This window comes from Pundamilia nyererei, unplaced genomic scaffold (assembly GCF_000239375.1).
Source record: "Pundamilia nyererei isolate P.nyererei 1_Seehausen unplaced genomic scaffold, PunNye1.0 scaffold00002, whole genome shotgun sequence".
Taxonomy (NCBI): Eukaryota; Metazoa; Chordata; class Actinopteri; order Cichliformes; family Cichlidae; genus Pundamilia; species Pundamilia nyererei.
In genome coordinates, this window is record NW_005187403.1 from 1,120,359 (window position 1) to 1,139,027 (window position 18,669).

At 38.6% G+C, this 18,669-nt stretch overlaps 3 protein-coding genes across 6 annotated transcripts in view; all 3 read right to left on the minus strand.

The window, feature by feature from the left end:
- The window catches only part of hnrnpd (heterogeneous nuclear ribonucleoprotein D), a 7,584-nt gene extending 5,146 nt beyond the window's left edge, over window positions 1–2,438 (minus strand). For all 4 annotated transcript variants that reach the window (XR_001290325.1, XM_013909849.1, XM_013909847.1 and 1 more), the window contains exons 1-2: window positions 1,885–2,438; window positions 269–437 (exon numbers count right to left, since the gene is read on the minus strand). Coding sequence is in view for 3 of the 4 variants with exons in the window: in XM_013909849.1 (XP_013765303.1) it covers window positions 269–437; window positions 1,885–2,051 (336 nt within the window). In the remaining variant the exon portion in view is untranslated. The remainder of the gene's footprint in view (window positions 1–268; window positions 438–1,884) is intronic.
- A 670-nt stretch (window positions 2,439–3,108) lies between these two features.
- enoph1 (enolase-phosphatase 1) lies at window positions 3,109–6,878 on the minus strand. The gene is made up of 6 exons (XM_005720075.1): window positions 6,536–6,878; window positions 5,474–5,575; window positions 4,988–5,190; window positions 4,678–4,810; window positions 4,340–4,463; window positions 3,109–4,029 (listed from the first exon to the last, which is right to left on the minus strand). The coding sequence occupies exons 1-6, from the start codon at window positions 6,617–6,619 to the stop codon at window positions 3,890–3,892; spliced, it is 786 nt and encodes a 261-aa protein (XP_005720132.1). The 5' UTR covers window positions 6,620–6,878; the 3' UTR covers window positions 3,109–3,889.
- Window positions 6,879–12,844: 5,966 nt separating this feature from the next.
- On the minus strand, window positions 12,845–18,663 carry tmem150c (transmembrane protein 150C). Its single transcript, XM_005720076.1, has 8 exons — window positions 18,466–18,663; window positions 17,261–17,375; window positions 16,065–16,118; window positions 15,951–15,986; window positions 15,787–15,854; window positions 15,438–15,565; window positions 15,147–15,324; window positions 12,845–13,740 (listed from the first exon to the last, which is right to left on the minus strand). Exons 2-8 carry the CDS (start codon window positions 17,332–17,334, stop codon window positions 13,553–13,555), a joined length of 726 nt encoding a protein of 241 aa, XP_005720133.1. The 5' UTR covers window positions 17,335–17,375; window positions 18,466–18,663; the 3' UTR covers window positions 12,845–13,552.
- Window positions 18,664–18,669: the final 6 nt, after the last annotated feature.

An 18,669-nucleotide genomic window follows, 5' to 3' on the forward strand; every position in this document is an offset into this window, starting at 1 on the left:
GGCATCATTGAGCTCAAACTTTATAGGTTGTATTCATAAACCGCGCAGTAGTATAGTTACATTCATTCTAATTTAAGTCTATATGACAAAAAAAAAGGCCAAAAATGAAAATTTTCTGCTAATCATTAAATAAAACTGAAAAAAAAAAACCCCACCCACACAGACATGAAACTGCACAATCACAGCAAGTTCATGTCTGTTAGAAAAGCAAATTCACTGGTAATTTTAAAAAAAACACACACATCCACTTATGTGAACAGGATAATACCTTATCAACACTTTCAGGTTCTTTGAAGAGCACAAACCCAAAACCCCTTGACCGTCCAGTCATGGGGTCCAGCTTTAACGTGCAGTCTACCACTTCCCCAAACTTTGAAAAGTAATCTTTCAGGTCCTTCTTAGTCGTGTCCCAGCTGAGGCCTCCAACAAACATCTTCCTGTTGACAAATCACACAAAAATAAGCAGGTGGTGTCTATGTGTTGAGACTGCTTTATAAGATATCTATGCAAGCTTCTTTAAACAGCTGGGCTGCTCAAAGGTCCCCTCATTTGCTACAAGTAATCTATGTAACTTGCTTAGTAAGTAATTTATCATCAATTTACATCCAGACAATACAATATCAAACACAGCAGATCCTCCATTCATTAGGTGACTAATGAGGACCTGATTTCATCTTTTATGTGCAACCAAAATGTGAACACATACAAGGGTTTTTCCTAGCTCAAAATGGGCCTTCACATATAAACATGCTTTGTCCATATTAAAATAGGGCAAAGAATATGTTCCCTTTCTTAACAGAAGCCTGTTAACATCTTTCTGTTGTTTGTGACCATTTGATAAAGAGAAATGTATTTATTCTTGAGTAAATTCAACTATAATCATGAAATGCGGGGTAATTGTTTTGTTATTTTAAAGTGATGGTGAATTTTAAATGGTGTAAGTCCAAAACCCCTTTCTATATCAGAATCAGTCAATCACTTTATTGCAAGGAAAACCATGCATATAAATCCACCAGTGAAGTACTGTAGACCTGCAACCAACCAGTGCAGTGTTATTATCAAGAAAGATGGTTTTGTTTACAACTGCAGTGATAAAATGTTAAGATATTCCCTAAATTGAACCTGTTCTAATTCTTTTTAATTAAGGGATTCAGTGACCAGGTTGATATAAAAGGACTGTGACTCACAGCTGATGGCGATATATATATTTTGTAAGTCTTGTGACTTTATTTTGGGTTTTATTTCCCACCTTTTTCTAAAAAGGGAAACAAAAATCCTGCAATGTAATGTATGCTCTTCATACAATTTTGGAACCATTAGCTCCACTTTTGATTGATATTGCCAACACTTAAACATTTGCTAATTATTAGCCAATATCAATGATTGGTAATCTAATGCAATCTTCTTTTTAGTGCTCCCATTGGACGTCGCTAAAACGGATAATCTGCCTATACTTCACCCTATTCTTTGCATCATTTTCTGTCACACCACAGGACAATAACAAACCAATACTCTGTATATGCATCCATACTTTGATTTTCTGAACAACAGGAAAAGCTGTTTTTCTAAACAGAAAACTGAAAATAATAACAAACATTCAAAAGTAAATGATATTTGAAAATATCACTTACTTTAGTCTAACATTTCCTTTTAAAACCCAAACTTTTAAAATAGCAAACCGGTAACACTCAAACACCTCGGAAATCGTTCTAGTGTAATGTTTAGTTTATGAATGCTTGTTAAAATAATCACCCCTCCTAATGAATAAAGTAGTACCCAACAATAACAATGCCAGGTCCTGTAAAAATCCGGTCCTCCAGCTACAGCATCTTTTCGATTATCAACAGTGAACCTGAGTCTATCCACCCTTCACCATCACCATACCCTTCATCCTCCTCGTTTTTACTGGCGTCGATCCTTGATCCTTCGGCCTCGCCCCCCATAAGGCCACAGTCCCCCGCTGCTGACATCGGGTCGTCACTGTTCGCCTCTCCATCCTCCTCCATTCTCATCATGTTCGGGTCGTCGCTTAATTCATAATCATCCGACATGTTTCGGGTTTTTCTGGAACAAGACTTAAACTAAAGCTTCACCCCTAAAGGGCTCTGAACTCAAAGCTACGTCAGATATCTCTGCTGGAGCTAAGCTAACTGTCTGGCTTCTGTCAGCTAACTGATGACAGGCTAGTCGCTGGCTAATATTTTGATATCATATGCTGTTAAATAAAATGTCCGTCGCTAGTTAGAACAAGCTAACTGGTTGGGTTACGTGAATCCAATGTGGGGTTAGTATGAATTTGGAGAAAACAACGCTCGGCATGAAAAAAAATTAGGTTGAAGTTACGATAATATTGAGAGGTGACTTATGAGCGTCGCTTTGTTTTCGTCGCCGTCATCTTCTTCTTCGTCGGTTAAAAACGGCTGTCAAACCGACGTGAAAGCTAGACCGCGCCCCCTTCTTTATGTAACAAATAGTACATTTTGGGCTTAATTCCCTCTTTTTTGTAGAGCCGTTTGCAAAAATACAGATGAAAAAAAGGAAATAATTGAGGCAAAAAGTAAGGAACAGAGCAAACCAAAAAGCAGAATTATGTAAAAGACATTTTTCAGTTAGTAATTTATACTCTGAACAAATTTTTGGTCAATAATATACCAAAGATAAAAAGTAGATTCATCATGATTGATGAATCAAATAACCAACCCACCCATCAGCATGTTAAAGAATATCATAAGATGCAGAATCTAACAGTCCTAAAATTGATTAATTAATGTCATGACTGCAGTACTGTGCAAAAGTCTCACCCCTCATTTATTTATATTTTTCTTCCAAGGAGCCAGACTTTTGTCATTTTTTAAGTAATCTTGAGCAAAACTTCAAGGTTTTCTGAAGACGCATGTTTCTGCTGCTTGTTAAAATCACTTACCTATTGGGACAAACCAGTGTTATGTTGACACAAGCTACTTATCAAAGCACCAATTTTAAATTGCACCTTTAAGGGTTTTTTGTTTTCCTTTCTTTTTTGTGGTTTAGCCATTTGTAATCCTTACCGTTCAATTTGGAAGCACTTTTTAAAAACAGTTTGGACTGAAGAAGAAGAAGAAGTCAGGCTTCTGGGGGAGACAAGGCATTTATTAGAAGTCCATTTCCTGAATAATACCAACAATGTTTCACACAAAGTCTGGCAATGTTTCAGTATTTTCACTTCCCAAGATCAACATTACAAATGAACAACAAGTATGGCACATTTAAATAGACACCATCACCTGTGAGGGGGATTAATTAAGACATTCAAACAAAGTTTCAAATGGAGACTCTCATTCTGCTGAGTGCATCTATACTGTAATTATACTTTCTAAAACGAGACAGTTCACTCACTGCACAGGACTTCATACGTCTGCGACACATTTGTTTGGGTAGAGAGGAAGGAAAATGGTACATGAACATTTACAAAATGGTTAAGAAATACAGTTCACGCATATACATTTGGAGAGTGGCAGTCAAATACAGTTCATCTAAAAGGTAAAAAGCTAGTCTCACATGTCATGTGCAGTTTCCTTCAGGCTTGTAAATGTAAAGCAACAGCTTCCCATTCAATCAAATGGTCCAATGACATTGACGTCCCATTTGTGTTCCTATAATGCTTGGTGCATCCGTTTCTATTGATGAGAAAAGCATCCTGAAAGAACTGGATAGTGAGCCACCTTTAAAGACTGGAATTTCATAATCAGCCCCATTGATTGCCAGCAGTCCCAGCAGCATCGCCAGTCCCTCGTCACCCATCAATGTGGAAGAAAAAACCCCCCAAAACAATAAAACACTAGAATTGCAAAAAAGGTGGGGGCAAAATAAGAGGAGAGGTCATCACGAAGTCATCTGTCTACGCACTTTGTTAAGCATGTCCTGTAAGCTGAAGTTGGCTAAAGGAGGTAATGAGGTTATAATGGCCCCTCTCCTCATCTGTCAGCTCCATGTTTCCAGGCCTGACCACCACCACAACATTAATGCCGGCTTCTTCTGCAGCTTTGGCCTCTGCAATGACAAATGCAGTCACGTTAAAAAAAAAAGTACACAGTTTTTTGCCCTTAACAGAATATTATTATCAAGACGTGACAATAAACAGAAGTGGCCAATAGGAGTCTCTTTGAAGACGGGTGTCAGAAGGATTCAAAACCTCAACACAAAACGACTACTTTGAACATTTCAGTGTTTCACAAAGCCTCACTTTGCCGATCACTGCCTTCGTCCCACCGATCTATTCATCCTGGTAGTCTTTATGTTATCTTACTAGCAGACAAACACCAGACCAAACGGAGAATATTATCATTGCTAACATACTTACCCCGGGTGACGTCTGTCAGGAATGTGATTTCCTCAGGCTGACAGCCAATCCTCTCTGCAATTCTCTCATAGCTCTTTGCGTCCACTTTAGCCCCTATACTGGTGTCAAAGTGACCGTCAAATAACTGAAAAGAAAAAAAAAATCAAACCATCAGATTAGACAATATCAATAACAAAAACAACAAGAGCTTACAATTTGTTTTAGCCATTAACAGCTCCTCCAATACAAAAATGTTACCTTCTTATAAAAAAAAAATAAACAAAATTAAATAAAATAAAAATAGAAACTATGTGTAAGCAAAGGTTGTGTTTGCACTAAAGTAGGAAAGGGGAACAAACTTCTAGAAGATCTCCTTCAACAGAGTATCCAAATAGAAGTTTCTGTGCCTCCACGCTTCCAGAAGAGTAGATGTAGACTTTCAGGCCACGTGCTCTCCATGTTCTGATAGATGGAACTACATCCTGATAGACCCTGATTTTAAAAAGGGATGGGGGAAAAAAAGCAGCTTATTATTATGTTTTTGTGGGGTGGTGGTGGTGGTGGGGGGGGTGTTTATCTCTACTTCTGACAAACAAACCAAATTATGACCCAAACCCGAGTAAAGCTTATATGAATTTCAAAAGTGAGGAAAATGATCAGTGTACTTACTCGCCTTTGATTCTCCCAGATGCATAAGCTGACCTCCACATGTGACCCTGAAACTGTTTGAGCGCTGTGGACTTCCTGTCTGCTGCCATCTGCCACAGAACATTTTCTACTACTTCCCTAATGGCCTTCTCCTCATCTGTGTGAACTGTTTGGTCCACAGTGTGCACAGGACACGCCCGGTTCTGTTTCATGTCCTCTTCAATCTGCCGTGACAGTCAGCCTTTTTGTTAAAAGAGCACTAAGGCATGTTCCCTGGTTTACTTGGTGGATTAAAACAGGTATGTCAATATTCATTAAAAAAAAAAAAAAAAAAAAGGCAAGCAATTCAGAAAATAAAGGATAGAAGCTGAATATGTAAGAATTCTTCAGTACCCAAATAAAGGTTTTCCCTCCTTTGTTCACTAGCTGCTGATAAATAACAAACTGCATTCCTGGATTTCATTCTTCCAGTAGGGAATCACACTTAAAAACATGTTTGCTAGCTACCTGTTTCTTTAGTAGATGAACATCTTGTTTGCACTCGTCTTCTTCCCAGTGAGTGGACAGGTAATCCTCAAGATGCTCTTTGATGTACGGAAAAAGGATATCCTAGAAATGAAAATATGGACACGTGACAGCAAAAATAAATAAATAAAACATAAAACCCACACTAGAGCCTGAGTGATTTGTCAGCAGATCGATATCACCTATCTGCCAATCCGTATTTATAGCAGCGAATAAATTTTAATTTTAATAACATAAACTACAGAAGAGATGAGAGAAACATCCTTCAACCAGAGTTGATGTCCATAGTTTGTCCACCAGGGGGCCTTACAAAGACTTACAAACAAACAACAACCAGCTGATCCGAGCAGTCAGGTAGCATACATGAGTAAATAAATAACAACATACAACAAACGTTAGAGAAATGTGATTGTTTCCCGTGTTGGAAAGCCGATGAACTTGAAAATGGGATTGTTAAATCACATGTTGTTCTTAGACATCTTATGCTTAGGCTCTAATTCAGTCTCTCTAGTTGGAAAATACCAACAGAACAATGTTTATTGATTCCTGTTTTAAAAGCCTTTTCCTTCATTTATGGTACAGCTGTTGTGTCTGTTTGCACAGACATTTGCCTACCCAGAGAAGAGTTTTTTTTAACCTACGCAAATGTGGTTCAATGTAGCTCTTGAAAAACCCAACAGTGTGTAGCTCAATGTTGATGAGCATTGTGAATGGTGACTTCACATGTCCATGTCTATTTCTAACGCACTTCCGTATTCTAAGACACAAAGCAAAGAGGCTTCCATGAAAGTAAAAACATTACATGAAACTGCTAATTGTGTGACATGAACGCAGCGTTAGGTGTGTTCGTTGTCAAACGGTATTTCTGGTTATATAAAGCAAATATAGACATTTGTAGAAGCAAATCAATAAAATTGCATTATATTCAGGAGATAGAGAGACCCTGTGAAGTTTTGTTGGTTTAGATGTGTGCTACCGGTGACAGGCAGCTGTTAGCATAGCCGCACAACCGTGCAGACTTCGTTTGCATTTCACGCTGCTTACCTTCACAAATGTAATCGGTGTGGTGGTGCCTTCAATGTCGAGCAGCAGGGCACTACTGCAGGCAGGAATAGAAACAGTGGCCATTTTTACTGGGTGAGTCTGCAACGGCTCTTGTTAGCTGACGTTAGCTTACTAATTAGCAGCACCGCGGCGGAAGAACCAGGCTGGACCCGGTCCTCGCTGTTTTTACAAGACTAACAGATCAAGCAGACTACAGATTATGCACGCGCTAACAAATGTATCTGGTGGTAAGCCACTAACTAGCAATCACTTCACAGCTAACAAACAGGGCAGTAATATGCACACATGGCCAGCTCCGTCAGTTCAGACTCCACGCCAGTAGGCGGCGGTACCTTAATAATGAACAACAAGTAAAACAACAATAAGAATTTGTTTATTTGTTTAAAACGTTATTTAAAATCGATATTCCAACACCCAGTTTACTTGTCTGTGCCATTTTATTAAATGAAAGCATGTTTTGCATTTGGTATTATTTATTGGTTAACATTTATGTCAGTATAAAGAAATGTGCGAAGACAACAGGGGACTATTTTATATGAAAGTGTTTTATTTGTCCTACAACAGCAATACTGAAACTATGCCAGAGCAACACTGTAATGCAGAGGTAGTAGTATAAGGTACACCTGTTAACTGATCATTAACACAAATATCTAATTAGCCAAGTAAGTAAACTAAAATTTTACTTGTATAGCCCCTTTCAAGATAAAAATATTACAGGGCTATAAAAGGGCTATCTTAAATAAACCAAACATGAGTGAACAAAGGTGAATAAGTCTGCACAGAGCTGATGAGCTGATTTTAAGTCTCTATGAAACTTTTCAACTCATATACACTTTCACCAGTCTTATAACTAAATACTGTGATGGTGGTCTTGAGTTTGACATGTAATGAATCAGCTATTATTGTAATGTTTTAATGTAGTTAGTACTGTAAAACTAAAATAGGACTTGTTGTACATTTTCTATTTTATAGCCACAAGTTTGGTTAATATGTTATTACAACACATCTCTTTTTTGAAAAGCATCTCCAAACTTAAAGGCTGGACAGGAACAATTCAATTTATTGGTGACACTTACATAGTGCAAGTAAAATTCCATCACCATTAAATGTTTAGAAGTATTCATCTTCAAGATCATGATGAAGGGTCAGAGTGTATCTTTACACTTTCTGTGAGGATATTTTAAGTAATAAGTAATATATGATGTAGTGTCTTTTTGTTTTGTTTCAATTTCACTAACATGAATGTGGAAGTGTAAAGAGTGCAGCACAAGAGACTACAAGATCTCAGTTATTGAAGCACTGCAGGTTAAACCACGGCCACTTTGGCCACAGACACCCTTATCCATGCACATGTTTAAATTTTCCATGCACCTTTAAAGCTTGAAATGCACTCCAAAGTTACCTATGTAGATCACATGTTGATCAGACATTGCAGAGATCCGTAGATTCCTGGCAGGGTGATTAAAGACAAGCTTTTCATTGCTGATTTCAAAAGAAGGTGGCCAGCTCTCTTTTCTGAGCGTGAGGTATTGTTATCATTATATTGTCTTGATTACTCCATTAAAAAAATAAATAAATAAAAATTGTAAAGTGTTCAAATTTTTCATGAATATTCACCCAGAGCTGGAAATTGCAATTTTCAAATTGGATCTGCAGTTAAGAAAGCGCACCACTCCCACTTCTGATTATTTCACATTGTTTTAACTAAAATGAATCAGAAAATAAAAATGCATTTCATGGATTTCATTGTTGTTATTATTTTCCTACATCATATTGTTGTGGTCCACCAAATACTTTTTTCACATTTTACTGTAATTCTTAAATGTTTGCAGGTGGAAGCAGAGTTTGCCTGCATCACCACTGTCCTACATCCAAATTCATGCAGCAGCTAGAATTCTGTGCGGGTTATTTTTGGGTGCTATAACTTTTGGTGTTTCTTCCTGTTATTCTTTCTATAATAACCTTTTCTCACAAGATTTTGTTTACAAAGTAAGTAGATTTGGAAAAATCTCCCTAAACCTAAGATTTAAACTGTTTAAAGTGATACTTTCAGCTGCAGAAACTATTAAAAGTTTTGGGTATTTTGGACTTTTCAGTGATTACTTTTTGTGTTTCTTACTGTAGTTGTTTTTTTACTAGTGTTGTTTACTGCATAATACAACAATAATCTTACACATCGCCCTCTTCTTTGCGGCAGTAAGATGCCATTTAAACTAAAAGAGCTTGTGTACTGAAGGTGCTAATTGTTTATCTCAGTGACGACCCAGAAACCCTCATAAAGGAGAACATGATAAGTTTAGTGGCCTCTGCTTTCCACAAATTTGCTTTGTGGAAGCAAAGAGAATGTTTTTGCAGGTTTGTGTTCTGGCTAAAGATGAATTTCTTTTTATTTTGAGAACAACCATTAGGGAATGCACCAGGTCCAGAACCCACAGACAAACTTGAAAATGTTGGGCTAATCATTGAAAGTGTTGAAGTGCTCCATGACCTTGGTAACATTGCAATTCCAGTTGCCATTTTGTTTGGCCTCATTTACTCACTGGTCTTGAGCTACAGTTGAGCTACTTGAGTTCAGACAAGAAATTGCAAGAAAACAGAGGAGCACTGAAAGACTGTTAAGTGTAACTTTGAAATGGAACTGCAGAACACTTGGAACAAGGGTTTTTGTCCACAACCATCAACAGAACTGGAATGTTTTTGATCCAGACATTGAGCTACTAATGGTCTTTGGAAACTATGTCTGAATATGTTTTAGCAGCTTTCAAATTGTTCATATGAGGTTTTTGTTTTATGTCAGTCAGGGAAGGGGGAAAAATAAAAATGGCGTCATGTCTGGGTGAGTTGCAGTGCTTCTCCAGCAGCTCTAGGTATCCTCCCCCATGTGGAGCCATATTAGCCCAACTATTCTCCACACCTGTTGGCAATTCAGCTGACGGTATTTAAGACCAGCGCTCTCAGTGAGTCTTCACCAGAATGTCTGCTAACATTAGCTAGTGCTGGGCCTTCAATTTGTGTACTTGTCGTTATTCATTCTTGTTGCGTTAACTTATCGTTTCTTGTGTCAAAGTACCTCTCAGACTATTCACTCATCTGTGCAGTTCCTCACCTACCTTTTCATTGCTGGTCACTCCGTCATTCAGATAACCTGCTCCACCTGCCTGCCCCCCGCTGTCACCTCTGGTCTTGGAACACTGTGGAACTCTGGACTCTCTTGATCACAGCCAAACAGACACTCACCCCGAACCCGCTGGCAGTTTCCCCCCCACGCTTCCTCCGACCTGCTCACAAGTAAGGCAGAAACTTGTTTCCACCTGTTTACTTGTCTTACCTCCTCCTAAATACAGTTAAATAACTTAATAGAACTAAATTCATGTTTTTATGCATTAATTAACACATTTAAGCATTTTTTTTAGGAGGGGGTACTTTAATTAGGTCATTGCAGAGTGTACAGCCTGTAAGGGTTTTATAAAGAATGAGTTCTGCTGTGGGCCTCTCATTGCCTGTTTGTGGAAATAACAAATGATGAACTAAAGCCATGTCTTGACATTTAAATCCTTAATTTATCTGATTATGTCATGATTAACATGGATGACATTTTTATTTCTCATAGCTGAGCTGGTGAGTTCAGTCAGTCTACGTCAGATGGTCGTCACAAATTTGAGGAACCAGCCTTTAAGCATTGGACTCTATAAACAATCAAATCCTCTCCCTTTACCATGACCTGGTTACGGGGTCCAAGGAGTTTCCTCATATTGCAGTCAGGGGATTGTTTCACTCAGAGCAGAGGGAGAACACCACTCCATCTCCTTCTACAAGCTCACCAGCTGGTATGATGGTGCTGCCTGCAGGGTGCCACTTACATTCTCAGATCCTGACTCCTGTACTTCCAGACAAGGTGGATATTTATGCACTGAATACAGACCGGAGGAACTGTGTCCCCACCTTGGTGACGGCCTCATCGTCACTAGAGTAATCTCTGCTCTTGATCGCACAGAAGACAGTGAGATGACAAACCACTGGAGAGTCACGGACTACAGCTCAGAGGCAGAGTTATCATGTCGGAGTTCTGCCAGTTTCTAAAGACGTTTAGACAGGGTGCGAAGAGAGAGGCTACAGAGGACGAGAGCAGGAGCCCCACTCCACCAAGGAAACTGAAGCCTTCCCTGGAGAACTTATTTTCTCAAGACTCTTTAAGTTTTAAGACTTTGGCATTGATTCCATCAACTGCGTTGGACATATGGCAGGGCTGTGACTGGATGTTGAACCAGGGACATCTATTGTAGAGCCAACTGTAAATCGGTGCAAAATGAAGTAAGGATCCATAAAGACAGTGCCAAGTGGATCGGCAAGAATCAAGAAAGTGGTGAGGAATAAGTAATGTTGTCTCTAAAATGTCCCAAAATGTTAGAAAACATCTTTAAATTAACTTTTATTGTTGCTTTTAAAAGTCAGAAAAGGAGAAAAAAGAATTTCTCATTAAATTACACTGATTTTGTTTAGTATGTTTCTTCTTTTATTAAAGATGCCGGCTTCTCATTTCCGGTTCTGGTCTCTTCACTGTGCTGTGCTCCATCACTCCTGCAACCTAAAACTGGTCTAGTAACTTGTGTGTCTTACAGTGACATAAGTGCTACATAGGGGCTTTAGCTGTATAGCTCAAATTTCTCTCTACGATGTAGGGTTTGGATTTTCTCTCCTAAACTGATCGTCTGGCAGTCTCCGCCGGTCGATCTGCCTGAGTGTATGTTTTTCTGTTTTGTTTTGGCTCCCCTGCCTTCTCCTGTATGTGTGTTTTCCAGTGTGCCAGTTTATGGGTGTCATCAGGCCAGAAGGTCTTTCCCACGCTGAAGCCAGCCACACCTGTCTTCCATCTAGATTCCAGGTGCTGCTGATCACTTTCGCAAAGTGGTTACTAAACTGTTTGACTGAGCTTGAGTCAACGCTGGATCGTTCAGTTACTGAGTTGGTTATTTGGGTCCTGTTCTCACCACGCACCTTGACATAAATAATAAACACTTTGGTTTAGAAACTGCATTTTGTCTTTAGTTGTGTTATCATTGTCTAATATTTAAATTTGTTCAATGATCTGAAACACTTTTTTACACCAATGTATGTACGTAAAAGTTCTGTTCAAAAACCATCAACAGAATCATTCCAACAATGTGAACCTGAAGCTGTCACTGCAACTCTACTAATGCCCAGTTTGTAACAACAGGCATGATGCCTCATGCTACAAAACAGCCCTAAGAGATGCAGTTAAATGTGGCCTCAAAGTCCAAAAAACCGCACACATATCATACAGTTGGGCAAACTTGTCGACACTGTTCTTCAGAGGATAAAGTGCTGGTGCCGTGTTCCACCACCAGACTTCCAAACTATGTTGCAGAGATGTGCCAACCAGGAAAGAACAAGAGCCTTATGGCCATTTTCAGAACTTTTTTTAAATTGTAATTCTAAGAATCGTTTGGCACATGGTGTTTTGGAAATGTAAATAATGATCAAATGATAACTACAACAGTGGCATTAATAATAATGTTACTAAGAGTTATAGACCTTCATTTCTTCTAAATCTGTGTGTAGAACACCAACAGATTCATTAAAATATAGATGAATCACTGACTTGTGAGACTGTTTCAGTTTCTTTAGTTATATCTCCTCCTGTTTTCTTGCTTTAATGATGCAGGCTTACACTATCATCACTTTCTCCACTTCACCTTGAGGTAAACTTGCTTCTTTGCAAAGAGTAGTAGAAGCATGGCACTATATGGATGATTCAGAGTCACTAACAAACACACAGTGGCATGAACAAAATTTGCACAGGTTTTCTGTAATTCTGTGTGCGCTTGTGTTTTTTGCTCAGGATAACAATGTTTCCATACACATACTGAACGAGGCCCAATGTTTTTCACAGAAAAACTGGATCTACGTAGTTCTGCCTGTATTTTCTTCACATGGCTACACTGCTACAATTATACAATTTTAATGGTTTAACCAGCTATAGTGGGGATAGTGCCATCCACCTTGGAAGATGATGGCCAATTCAAAGTTTTTATACTTTGTGTTTATTGGTTGTTGGAATGTTCAGAGAATCCCCTGACCACATTATTGAGGCTTACAGATACAGTGACATCTGTATGTACACAGCTGTGCTGCAGTGCAGTTATGTGGAGCCTCAGCAAAGATGAATATTGTCAGAAACATCAGTTTTATTACTTCACTGAATTTTTTTATTTATGTATTTCATATAACTGAAAATGAATAGGAAACCTATAAAAGACACATTAACACACAGAGTGCATAATAACACAAATAATCATACTGGCAATGATTGCTAATACCAAGTCAATTAAAATCCACCAAGAATGCAGTGTTTAAGGTTTTGTTTTGTTCATTACACTCTCAGGTGACATGTGCTTTTCAAACATTACCTTTAAACGGTTTAATGTAGTGGTCATTCCATCCACTCACCTTTTATCTTCAATATTTTTGAGATGTTGGTGTTTGAGACATTGCAGATTTCTGGCATTTTGTGTAAATTTAAGCATTTCACAATTTGATTACAGTATTTCTAATAAACAAAAAGAGTGTGAAACTGAAGTTAGACTTGTGTGTGGAAATGAACCACCTCATGTTGCGTAGCTCTCTGGATTTTACACTTACTGGACTGCATACTTATTTAGTATATACAGTACAATAAATCAAAATGTGCATGTTTTTTACGTAACTGAAACGTTTAATTATGTAGGTTAAAGAAAATATGTATATTTATATGAAAAGTGTGTACATACTGCATTTGATGTATTACACCCATATATAATGCGCATTACAGAATGTAACGTGTAATTTTTCCACCCCATTTGATTTCACCCTCATGCCGCCCTAAGAAAATTTCTCTAGATCCGCCCCTGAAAGAGAGCTGTAACTGAGTAATAAGTATGTACTTGTAAATGCAACATCAGACCTTATACATTAGCCTGTGTACAGCTCACTGAGCAGCTACACGGGCCCTTCAGAGGTTTCTAAGTGATGGGAGGGATACCCTGGTCTGTCTGTGCACAGAATACTGAAGCTGCTGTGACGAAACTCGATGGCAAAAGTGCTGATGAAGATGAGCAACATCATGATGACTGCCCACTGGCATTGACTTGCATGCATATGAAGGCGTTGAGACATCAGGGCGAAGTCTGTGTCGATGGAGTTAAGGGTTCAGAGAGTGAAGGTGTGAGCACATGAAAAATGAACATCGCATTATATTGTTACAGTTCTCTACCAGAATTATGTGCTATTCATCTGCTGAGCTGGGTAGAAAATAAACTCCATCCAAACTAAGAGCAGAGAGACGGTCTGAAAGTATTTTTAAGCTCCTTATTAGGTAGAGAATCAGCATGAACCAATTACAGTTTCTACAGATGTTAGACAATCTAACATAAAATGTTTAAAGATCAAAGCCAAGAGAAAATACAAAATCTATCAAATTAAAACATTAAATGTTAGAATATATGTATATCAGGAAATTCTAAAGATGAAGCATTAACGATACAACCCAAACAAACTGTCATTTCAAATAAACAGAGTGCCCCCCCCCCTTCTTATTTTTTTGCATATGTGTCCCACTTACAAGTTTCCGGGCATCAAACAAATATCAGATAAAGTATGTATTATATATTATGGTGATATCACTTCTCTTTAGTCTGGAGAGCGCAGTGTCCATGAGACTCAAATTTCGATTCCCCTGACCACAGAACAGTGGACAATGCCTCAGTCCATTTTAAAGTCTGCAGGGTTTCCGGATCATTCTCACTTATGGCTTCTTCTTTGCACGACAGAGCTTTTACCTGCATTTATGGATGGCACGGCTTTGTCCACAGACAATAACAAACTTCCTGAAAGTGTTTCTGAGGCCATGCATGCGATTATCAATGCAGAATCATGGCTGTTTTTTATGCAGTGCTGCTTAAAGGCATAAAGAGCATGGGTATCCAGTACTGAATTTCAGCCTTTCCTCTTATGCACAGACATTTCTCTATTTTCTTCAAATCTTCAAATAATACATATGTTGATGATGAGATCAAAGTCTTTGCAACTTTGTGTTTAGATATATTATTCTGAAATACTCCACAACTTTAGACAGTTTTTTCCACAGACTGCTGAACCTCTGCCAGTTTTTACTTCCAAGAATCTCTGCCTCTTACAGTATACCCAGTCATGTTACTGACCTGTTGCCAGTTCACTGTATTAGTTGCAAAAGTTCCTGGAGCTGCTTCTTTTTAGTACCTCTTACTTTTCCAGCCTCTTGTTGCCCTTTTTTTGGGACCTGTCGCTGCCATTAAATGTCAAAATGAGCTTAAACACTTGTTATGTTTCTGTGTTCTTCTGTAAATAGAATATGGGTTTCTGAGATTTGCAAATCATTGCATAATGTTTTCATTTACCTTTTACACAAAAGGTGCAAAACTCTGTGGGACCTGGAGTTGTAATTCGTTCTTGAATGACAGTAAGGGAGCGTTTTTGCTCTTTTGCATTTCATGTGAAAAATGGGCATCTCACTCAAATGAGTGTATTCTTCTCTTTATACCAAGTAAAAGGATACAAAGTATCATGCAAAGAGTGATGGATCCAGACAACAGGAATCGAGGGATGGCGGCCATCTTCCCCTCATTCTTCAGGTTAACTCTCAGGGTGATATAGGACTGCAGCCAGCAGAACAAGGTTCCAAGTCCAAACACCAATACGGCGCCAACGTTGTGAATGTTTTCCTCAGTGAATACCTAACACAAAAAGAAGTCAGCCAGTAAACCCAGACTTCAGTTATTAAGTCGGAAAATTAACCACCAGATGACGTGGTGTATGTATGAGCGTGTGTATGTTTGTGTGTAACTACCTGAAAATTCCCTACAATGGTCATTCCAAAGGAGCTAATAGAAAAAACCACCAAACTAGAAATGTTCAGCCAAGGTTTGTCAATTTTGCCCTTCAGCTGCAGGTATCTGAAAAACCCAATAAAAAACCCTGAAAACAGGAGAAGAAAAAAAACCTCTCAGCACACAGCGAGTAGGTTAAAAACAAGATTTCTTTTTCTTTCTTTTTTTTAAATGAGCTGAAAGATGTTCTGAATCAATGAAAACAGCAAACTAATGTACTGTCTATGTATCCAAAGCTTGATATACGTTTTTTCTTATGAGCTCCATCGCTGTCTTTTAATGAAAGCTCTAGAGCAATGTTTCCATTACCTACAAATGCTGCTAGGTTCATGACTTCACTGAAGACACAGCTGGCTGGAGGAAAGTTGCCTGCAATACTGAGACAGGAAGCAGGAGAAAAATCATATTTGCTATTCTTAAATTAAACGTTTTTTATTGTTAATATGATATGAAACGGAGAGCACAGCACACACCTCATGTAGGGGGGATAATGGGAGCCATTTCTTCTCCTAAAGCAAATGAACAGCATGAATCCACAGATACATCAAAAGAAATACCTGAAGTGTATAAAATATATGAATTCAAACCTGTATTGTGAACCCAGCGGCGTTATGTTCTCATTGTAAACAGCTATGAAGTACCTGTTTAAAGGCAGCAACACAGAAAGAAACATAATGAATAAAACATTCTGTAACAAAAGTGGAAGCAATACTGAGGTGTGTGTGTTTGTTTGTTTTTTAACTACTCTGGTTTGAAATATTTCGATCATGACCTGCTCGTCTACATACATACTTTCATGTAACGCCAGCGTTCATAGTCTCTTATCATCTGGTTTTCATCTTCATTTCCCATTTTTGTTCCCTTTCTTGTAGTCTTTCACTGGTAACCTACTGGTAAACATAACCCACCCTCCCTAGCAGGTTGGGTGTGCACACGCGTGTCATTCTGTCTGAGAACATGATCGCTCAAAACGTTTTGAATGAATCCTGATAAAACTTTGTAGGTGTAGGGTGGGGTGATGGTAACAATCCAATGAAATTTGACTTACATCCACCGAGAATTATTGGTTGGAAAGTGACAAAAAGCCTTATAACTTCAAAACTATGACTCTTATACGTGTGGTGTCTATTGTCAACATATAGAAAATTTGCCTTTCGTTCAAGTTGAAACCAAAATGCATTTTTATTGCACTACAAACTTCTTCAAGTCCATTTAAAAAGAACAAAGAAAACCAAAATACAAAGCGGTTCTGTTAAAAGTAAATACTCCTCAGAGAGTGAGCTGCCTTGGTGCAGGTTTGGGCTGTCGGAGTGCTTCTTGTTAGTTTCTGATTTGTGTGTCACATGTTTTTCTTATCATTTTTAATCTCTCTTTGGTTAATCTTATTCGTCCCTAATATTTGACTTCCTGTTGCTCATTTTACACATTTCTTTCTAGTCGTTATGTCTCTGTGTTGATATTGTGTTTTTTTAGTTGCTTATCAGACATAGATATTTGTGTCAGTGCTGTTTTGTGTTGCAAGTGATCCTTTTGGTGTCTTCATGGTTTTCTTTTATTGGGTATCTGTATAGTATAAGTGCCTTGAGGCGACTGTTGTTGTGATTTGGCGCTATATAAATAAAATTGAATTTCATTGAATTGAATTGAATAGTACAGAGTGTACACAGATAATAACCAGTTAATCTGGTTATCTTTGTTGCTTCTTTGGCTCTTTTTAACTGTTCATATACCTCTCTGAGTGTATATATGAGGTTAATGTGTTCCCAAAAAGAACAAAACTTACACCGTCAACAGTCCAGCAGCAGTACAAACAGAGTAGATGGGAGGCAGAAGAGCCCACAGGCTGAAATTCACCATCTTGCCCTCTCTCAATCCACAGATGAAGATGCTGTGTTAGTCTGCATGATAACATGTATTTGTTTAATATATTTGAAGTGTAAAGGAGATGGAGATTAATAGACAAATCGTTCAGGTGGACACAATAGCAGGGTCCAGAAGGGATACAGCAGGAAATACTTTCAAGAACTACTTCTGAGTTACCTCTTGCATTAATTTTGCGTTTTCTTACTTTAGCTTGTATTACCTGAAAGCGGAAGAAGCAGCTAAATTACAGATCCAGCCTGGCTACACAATGCTTTTGTATTAGATTTCCTGAAATGACCTTTTTTGCTAACTCCATTAAGGATCTACAGCTGGACCCATGTGACCTACCGACCGGAGGTATGTTTATTATTATGTTATGATGGGGTGACACAGGAGGGACAAGGAAAACCGTTAACAGGACGCGTGGGAAATCATGATATGCTGTCATAAATACATATAGCTGTTAAGCTTTTGTGCACTACAAATGCACCCTTTAAAGCGACATATTAGCAAATTTAGCTCCAAACAACGTTTAAAAAAATGCGATGTTATATTTTTCACAGCATTTACAAATGTTTAACATCAAAATGAATCTTAAATTTACATAGTAGATCTAAACCTTAAATGTGTGTGACATGTGAGCGAGCGCTGGAAGGAGCACAGTTAGAGTTCACGAATCCCTGACCCATCCACACCCGACTGTTGGGGGGGTTAGGTCATCTTTTTTTTGGAAAATCTTATGAGGACAATAACAAGTTATTTGGAATCAGACTTTCAGACACAGTGACTTAAATCCGTAGGATCTAATTTTCATTTCCTTGTAGCAAATGTGCAACTGGTTTGTGACCAGGATTGTTTGAGACATGTAAAGTATACTTTTATATTCACGAGGAAGGCGATGAAGAAGTCATTTGAACTATTTCTAAATTCTTAAATCTCCCTTTTCCTTGCGACGTGTCTCTCAGTGGGAAGACAGAAGAAGAAACACTGTATACGTATTTTAGGACCATCAGGAAGCGAGTTGTGTAGTACTGTCAGATAGAGTTATGACATCTGCACACAAACATTACAAGCAGATAGCAGGCTGTTCTGATCGGTTAGCGCATATCAAACTGTGGAGCATACCTGTCTCTGTGGCGGATAATCCCCGAAACAGCGCACCGAGGAGCGGACTTGATGGTCCCGCAGGTATATCGTGTTCACAGTCCGCTGGCAGTCCCGGGACTGTCCGCCCGCGGTGCTGTCTGTGTGCCCGCAGAGCGCCCTGCTGTCGCATGGGGGCAGTGTGCAAAGTATGTGGTACAACCGGTCTGTGGGCGTCTGTGCTGT

What these genes read in the sequence shown, in the direction of transcription:
- enoph1 (XM_005720075.1), bottom strand. Translation starts at nt 6,619, where the DNA reads ATGGCCACTGTTTCTATTCCTGCCTGCAGTAGTGCCCTGCTGCTCGAC. An exon ending in TTCATCTACTAAAGAAACAG is followed by an intron (nt 5,191 to 5,473) that starts GTAGCTAGCAAA and finishes CTGTCACGGCAG; the next exon opens with ATTGAAGAGGACATGAAACA. An exon ending in TCTGGGAGAATCAAAGGCGA is followed by an intron (nt 4,811 to 4,987) that starts GTAAGTACACTG and finishes TTTTAAAATCAG; the next exon opens with GGTCTATCAGGATGTAGTTC.
- tmem150c (XM_005720076.1), bottom strand. Translation starts at nt 17,334, where the DNA reads ATGGTGAATTTCAGCCTGTGGGCTCTTCTGCCTCCCATCTACTCTGTT. An exon ending in CATTATCCCCCCTACATGAG is followed by an intron (nt 15,855 to 15,950) that starts GTGTGTGCTGTG and finishes TTCCTGTCTCAG; the next exon opens with TATTGCAGGCAACTTTCCTC. An exon ending in CACTCTTTGCATGATACTTT is followed by an intron (nt 13,741 to 15,146) that starts GTATCCTTTTAC and finishes CCATCGACACAG; the next exon opens with ACTTCGCCCTGATGTCTCAA.